The sequence below is a fragment of the Apaloderma vittatum genome, unplaced genomic scaffold, assembly GCF_000703405.1.
Source record: "Apaloderma vittatum isolate BGI_N311 unplaced genomic scaffold, ASM70340v1 scaffold36648, whole genome shotgun sequence".
Lineage (NCBI taxonomy): Eukaryota > Metazoa > Chordata > Aves > Trogoniformes > Trogonidae > Apaloderma > Apaloderma vittatum.
Genome location: NW_009729739.1, coordinates 2,506 through 9,900, shown reverse-complemented (window position 1 = coordinate 9,900; position 7,395 = coordinate 2,506). Strand labels below are relative to the sequence as shown.

Sequence of the window (7,395 nt, the reverse complement as noted above, 5' to 3'; positions counted from 1 at the left end):
CACTTGACCTCTTTCCCAATCATACAGACAATCTTAATCCCTCCCAGCGGGTAAGGCAAAACTTGCGTTGAGAAGTGGTGCTTTTTTGTAGTATGCGATTTGATTTCCTAGCACTTGGAGCTACTTGTTACTAGCCGTTAATCTTTAACACCTGCTTTGGTCCTGCCAGAATTGGCACCTGCGGCAGGAGATTGCAAGATTACATTAATTAAATGTAAAACTTACACATGCTAAGGAGTTATACTGTGCATACTGAAATCTTGAAATGCATGCAGGAAAAAATATGTGCAGTGTTTACAAAGTAATTCAGACGCGAATCCATGCTTGGAAATCTGGGATACAAACACTTTTCATACCTACTCGGTTCAAAATAACATGTGTCGGTTGTGTCTGGTGTGTCAGATGGGCGGTTGCTTTTGTGTGGTGGCAAAGCAGAAAACCACGAAATGCTGCCGCACTCAGCAAAGGATTTATAACCGCTTATTTCTGGTACAGAATTCGGCTCCAAAAGTGTATTTAGTTACTGAATTCACTTCCAAATGTGTATTTAATTACCGATTGAAGACTGAGAGCATTAAGAAAAACTTGAACCGGGTTTTTAATAATTAGTATCTTCATTTATGTTGAATATAAATATTGTGGGGACCTAGGCTACTGTTTCTCCGCGGGTCATAGCACTGCAGCGGCCCCATCCCAGGAGCTGGCAGCGGCTGGACCTGTCTGAGATCTGTGGGAGTGCTGGCTGGGTGCACCGCTGGAGTCACGATGTTTGCCAACGCTGCTCTTCCCTTGTGTTCCAAACAGCTCAGTCCTACTTCCAGATCCAAGAGGGTGCCTCAGGGCCGGACCATTCCACCGATGGGACCTGAAACCAAAGTCTATGTGGTCTGGGTGGAACGTTATGACGATATAGGTGCGTAGAAGTTTTTACTGTTCACGAGTAACAACAGGGCAGGATCCAGAGGCAGAACTCTGTTCCGTTCCGCTGTAACATACTAAATCCTTATTAATGTCTGTAACAGAAAGTGTCAGGATTCTAAACTAGTTCTTTGGTATGTGAGTGGAGGTCCACGGGGTGGACGTGACTCAGCCTTACGTAGGTCTGGAGGCTGAGCTCTGTCAGCGCGTGTGAAACGCCATCACGTGCCTTCAGCTCGGCACAAGCCGAGCGTGCACCCTTGGCTTCGAGTTCCCCTCAGCTGCTGTCTCCTCAGAGTGGGTCTCTTGTTCTTTAAAAAAGAGAGACTCCTGACACCTGCTGCTTCTGTGCTGAAGGGATCGTCATCCTGCTGGGCTTGCTGGTCCCTTTGAAACTTCCTGGTGTGCTCCCTCGCGGGAGGGCTCGCTGTGCTCGGGGTGCCTGTTTCGTGCCGTGCGGTCCAGCTTCTGTTCTGCACCTTTGTTCAGGCAGGCTCTTGCTCCTCAGGCAACTTCATGTTTCTTGGGTGGGTGTTTCCTCTCTGACTCTGGGTGCTGGCTGACCTGGGAGAGACCCAGCTTTGCCCATCCTGTGACAGCCGTGCTGGGGCCAACAGGGGACAGCTGGCTCCAAGGCTTCAGGAGTCCTTTGTCCCCAGGAGCTTCTCATGTGCGAGTTCCAAGCCATGGCCTGGCTTCAGTGCTCTGTGAGAGCCTCTGTGCTGACCCAGCCCAGCCTGGACAGTAACTGGTGCTTCCTGCTGTCTTGGATTGCTAATCCTGGTTCCCAGTCTAGCGGTAAGAGTGGACTTTAATTAAGCCCTTAGCTCCTTTGAAAGCAACCAAGGGAATGGGAGCAATCAAGAGGGAGGTTTCCGGTAAAGCGCAAGTGTAAATTCTCAGAGTGATCCCCTTGCCCTCGGCGCGTCGCTCAGAGCTTTCCTGGGCTCAGGAGGCAGGCATCAAGCTCTGCAGCAGCGTTTCCTTAGCCAGACCTTGGCCCTCGGCTGCACCAGTTCCCAAACTGGTGTCCCTGACCCACTTCTTTCTTGGGTAACAGCTAAAACCATCTCACTGCAGAGGCAGGAACTGTGCTACACACGCATGTGTCTGCTTCGCTGCTTATTTCAGCAGCCGTAGGAATTTCCCAAAAATCTGAGCCTGAAGCTGAAGAAGCGCGTTTGTGAGCCTCAGTAACCGTGCCAGTTGGATTTGGCAGGGGAAGCTCCTGAAAGTGGCTCCTAGCCAGAGGCTTTGCCTTATGCTCGTTATGTTCTTGGCTTTTGCCTTATGCTTCTGGTACATCTTTGAATCTAGACAGTGCAGAAGCCGTCACTGCAGTCTGGGCTGTCACCCGAGTGCCAGCTGCCTGCCCTCCCTCTTCCTCCTTCTCAAAGTACTCCCGTGGCCCTCCGTGCTCTCCCTCTGCTAGCTCCGGCTTTTGTGTGCTCTGAGCATCTGGCTCTTTGGCAAAAGGTGCTTTTAGGCCTTTCTTTCTGCTGGAAGAGGTGTCGGCACTGTCCTGCTGTCTGAACTGCACTTCTGTGAGCGACTCCCAATGTCTCTCTCCATTCCTGCCCCTAAACAAGGCAGTGGGAGGTGCCGCATCCCCTTCCAGGGATCCAGTTTCTTCCTCCTCCTGCGCTCTCGTTGTCTGGTCACTCGTTACCCAAGTACTCGCAGCAGAGTTGTAGGTTACGTGAGGCTCTACAGAGCTTGGATTTGAAGAACGACACACGTTTGCTGGAGTAGGGCTCAAGGGAGCTGTAGGTGTGAGCAATGGAATCCTTGGAAATTGCCAGCGCTGTTCCTGAGGCCGATTACTTGCGGCTTGGTGAGGATGCTGTTGAATAATAATTTGAAAGCTCTTTTTGTGATTGAAGTATTTGACCTCCTTCCTGCTTTCACTGTTCCTCTAGAGATTTTTGGCCTTTGGGGTGGAGAGAATTGAGGGTCTAAGACATGGTTCCGGAGCTGTTGAGCGCGGGGTGGCCAAGGTGTGTCTGTGCACCCCGTGAGGGCTTTGGCTTAAGAGCACACACAGACTTTGTGTCACTAGCGGTGCAGGAGCGCTCCGTGGTGTAAGCGCTTACAGACTGCATGGTTTTGACTGATGCTAAATCATCTTTTTCTGTACAAAAAACAACTGAGGCAGATAAACTTGCAGTAAGTGCATCCTGTTCTTACAGAAAACTTCCCTCTTCCTGATCTGGTGTCAGAGACCAGCACTGGTGTGGAAACTACAGCCAATAGTAGCACTTCCCTGAGGTAAGTCTCCTCGTACTTTTGTTATTTTTCTTCATTCTTGCAGTCTATGGTTTAGGCTGTGCTTTAGAGGAAGGCATGACTGAGATTATTGGCATTCTGCAGCTTTCACAGGCAACCCTGGAAAATCTAGGTGATCATGTTAAAAAGAGACAGATGAGCTTCCTCAGTGGATTGTTGTTGTTGTTGAAGAAATGAAAGAGCTTTTCATATCACTGCAGTTTAAATATAAATTAAGGAACAGAACATGTGTAGGTTTATCTTGAGTCTGTGGTTAGCCTCCCTCCTGGTTTACTCCCTTGCGAGGTGGTTAGTGCTGCGTGTGCGTTGTGAGGCTGAAACCCTGTCAGCAGGACACTCACGTTCTGTGGTGACAGATTGTCCTAGAAAGAGAACGGTATAACCCTTCTAAAGTCCAGAGGATGCACACAGGAGCCCCGCTGGTTTAGCCACAGGACATTTTTTAACGTGATTTTTTTATCACTTTGAAGTAGTTGGTTTTCATCTGTAGATTAATTGAAACAGTGCTATAAAACTGCTTTAACAGTTGTGCTTTTTCCCTTAAGATCGACCCTTCCTGAGAAGGAAGTTCCTGTGATCTTCATCCATCCTTTAAACACTGGCTTATTCAGGATAAAACTACAAGGAGCAACTGGGAAATTCAATATGGTTATCCCGTTGGTGGATGGAATGATAGTCAGCAGGAGAGCTCTTGGTAAGCTAAAGAGTTTTAGCAACACTTACACTTTGATTTCCTTTTTTTTTTCCTTTTAATAATAATATACCTGCAAAATCCACAGTCTGGAATCTTTCACTGGCAAAAGTGCTGGCCATGGCAGAGCACCACGAAGACCTGGGTTTGGCAGGGGTGGGAGGGACAGCAGAGGGAGCAGGTGGTCAGTCTCGGCGGGCGGCTGCGCTAGGAGTGAAGGCTTGGAACCAGTAACGGTGGAGGAGAAGGTAAATGCCTGGTTTTTGGGTCAGAGAGATCAGAAATGGCCCCTAAGGTGTGTCGCTGAGAGCCGAGGGGCTGGTGCGGGCTGGCTGCCGGCGGGCACTGTGGGGCTGTGTGCCCTGCGGGACAGAGCCCAGGCAGCGATGGAAGGCCCCAGCAGTTGGGGATTTCCTCACGTGTTCGATAAAAGCCCAGAACCTGTGACGTGTTAGAGGGCTCTGCGTGTGCTGTCTGCCTGTCCCTCTGTCCCTGGCTGAGTTGACAGGTCGCTCTTTGTCTGTGCTGTTCCACCTTCAGTAACTGGAAATCTCAGCCCAGGTAGAGCAATTCACAGGACAAAGCAAACGAGTAAATGGACATCAGGGTGTTCGTACGTAACGTAAAGCTGACGTTGCAGGGAGCTGCTGAGGGGGGAGCTTCCAGGCTGTGGTTTGTGCAGGCTTAATTCAGTGATGGGGAACTTGAAGCCAGCTTGGGCCTTTAAATAACACTCTTTTAATTCAGCTGAAAAAGAATCAGGTGTGTTTTTCCCTAGAGCTGGGCTGGTTTTTCAGCTGCATCAGGACTATTGATGTAAGGAAATTTGTCTCATCTCTCATGTTCAGCAGATGGGTTTGTGTGCAGTTGGGAGTCAAATACTCCAGCGAAGGGGCACCCTGTTTCTGCCTGTGAGAAAGTGCTTGTGAAACAGCAAAGGGGTTAGTGGGCACTTACTTCATTAGAGGCATATGAACTGCATTTTAGAATAAAATAGGATGAAGTCCACCGCCAGCTTTGGCCAAATGTTACTGCTCCGGCTCCTGACGTCCTCCTCCCTGCCCCGGGCAGCACTGTGGGACGGAAGGGACACAAGAGCAGCAGAGCAGCAGCAGAACCCTGTTTGCCACCACAGCCTGTCAAGTCTTCCCTCACACCCCTCTTCCAGGGGGAAGGCTCTGCAGCTCCTACTGGAAGGAACTCCTGACGGGGCCCTTTTTCCCCCCGAGGGCTCCTCTGGCATTACCCGGTGCGGCCGCGGGGCCCAGCTGAGCTCAGCGTGCCGGGCGTGCGGTGGGGCTGGGCACTGCGGCTCTCGTGTGAGCTGCCCTGCAGTCTTCCCCTCGTGGTCCCGAGCGTGCTGTGCGGGCACTTGCTTGGCTCTGGCAAAGCAGAGGAATCCTCCTCCTCCTCTGTCCGGGTTGGGGTGCTGGTTGCATCAGCACTTTGCTACTCGTTTTTCTCAGTAAAACATCCTCACAGGCCTGGGGACCGTGGTTATCTGTTAGCAACTACTTGTTGAGAAAAGTCCTTCGTCTGGTGGTGCTGAGCGTCTCCCCTGGGTTTCCAGACGGGACAGAACCCAAAATGGGTTTTAGCTGTGGTGCCAGCAGAGGGGCGCAGACTTGGGTTTGTTGAAACTTGATTCAAATGTTGCTTCTTTTTCCAGGTTTTTTAGTGAGGCAGACGGTAATAAATATTTGTCGGAGAAAGAGGCTGGAAAGTGATTCATACAACCCCCCCCATGTCCGCCGAAAACAGAAAATAGCAGACATTGTCAATAAATACCGGAACAGGCAGCTGGAGCCAGAATTTTATACCTCGCTTTTCCAGGAGGTTGGGCTCAAGAACTGCAACCCCTAGGTCATTATCCTTCCAGGACAATTAGATCAGAGCTTGGTGGCTACAGTAACGAAAACAGTTAAAAGACAACAACAAATTTCCTCAGCCCTCCGGAATTCAGGAAATCATATTCTAGCACAAGTCAGCAGATACCGTGTGGGAGGAATGAGAAATGAATCCAAAACATTGCAGTTGGGAGACTGACTTGAATCACCTGCCCTCAAAAGATTACTTAATTCCAGTCTTCCTGGATGCTCGCGACATCATCTCTTCAGCCAATCATCTCCTCCAGACTAATTAGGAGCTGTGAGTGTCTCGTTCTGTGAGAGGAGAACAATCCAAACGAGCCATCTCTGCAGCCACGGGCGGAACACAGAACGCAGCCAAGCCCCCCTTCGGACGCCTCGCTGCCCCCCGGGCAAGGGGGAGGGAGCGGGATCTCTCCGTCGGGGAGAGGGTCTGGTGCAGAGCGTGCCCTGGCCCCAAGAACACAGAAGAGATTCTCGGCCCCTCTTCAGAGCTCAGCAGGAGCCTCCTCACTGCTGGGAACCAGTTTGGGTACCGAAAGCGAGAGGAGGAAAACCACCTGGAAACATCAGGCCACAAGGTTTGTCCCCAAGATGCTGCGTTTTGCAGTTCCCTCCGTGGCTGGGAGTGAGTCCATCGACGTGTGAGATCTCTGTCGTGCTGACAGCAAACACCACCTGAAATTAATACCTGACTTCCCAACAGGAGCTGTTACTAGATAAGAGCTCTAGCTCACATAAAAACAAGGTTATGACTTTCAGGTCTGTTGCAAAATGTCACGTTTAATTTTAGTAGCTTGATTTTTATTTTTGTTGGGTTTTTTTTTAAAATGCAACTACTTAATTTATTTTGAGATGTCTGTGTCACCTACTCACTGTTTCCATAAAAAGCATAAACATCGCTTGCTTTCCTTCCATTGGATTGAAATCTGAGATTCTGGGGCTGCCTCCTGCCTGGTATTTGTAGCGTAAGCAGCTTTCGCAGCTTCTACAACACTTTTCAGAAGCTCCTGTAAAACAGACTAAAACAACTTGAAAAGAAAATTCGATAATTCTTCTTTTTTTCCCCATTAACTTGCTATTCCAAGCCCCTTTGGAGTTACAAATTAAAATCGGTTTGAATCTGCCATGCTTGCTCATGCTGGGCACCCGTGGTTCCCCTTCACCGAGGTCAGAACTTTCCGTTTCCAGACTCTGGATTTGGCGGTTCAGGCAGTGCTGAGGAAAGGTGTTTTCCACTGCAGCTGTAACCCTGGGAGCAGAGAAGCTGCAGGGAGCGCCGGCAGGCGTGGGAGCGCTTCCAGGCTCCCAGCGCCATCTGAGCCTGTGTTTCAGGAGTGAATCATCGCTGGCGCTCCCAGCTCGAAGCAGTTGGCGATCGCTGGCAGCGGCACGTGTCCTTTTCTCTCCAGCGGGCAGGTAATGGAAGGGTATGAGCGTGAGCAGGAATTTGGGAGCTCCTCAGGTTGTTCCAGAAGTGGTTTTATTGGCTTTTTAATGTACTCGCTTAATTTTGGTGTTTCAGAGTTACTTTTTGCAACAGTCCTGGCCTGTCTTAATTGTTTCATTACAAGGTGCCTGCCAAGGACGCGCCCTGCGCCTGTCTTTCCATGAACTCTGTGTGAAAAACCC

The 7,395-nt window shown here is 50.1% G+C and overlaps 1 protein-coding gene across 1 annotated transcript; it reads left to right on the top strand.

Annotated features, from left to right (window-relative positions):
- Positions 1–6: 6 nt before the first annotated feature.
- Positions 7–6,011, top strand: LOC104277797 (ral GTPase-activating protein subunit beta-like). The gene is made up of 5 exons (XM_009874549.1): positions 7–50; positions 805–913; positions 3,108–3,186; positions 3,750–3,898; positions 5,565–6,011. The coding sequence occupies exons 2-5, from the start codon at positions 859–861 to the stop codon at positions 5,756–5,758; spliced, it is 477 nt and encodes a 158-aa protein (XP_009872851.1). The 5' UTR covers positions 7–50; positions 805–858; the 3' UTR covers positions 5,759–6,011.
- Positions 6,012–7,395: the final 1,384 nt, after the last annotated feature.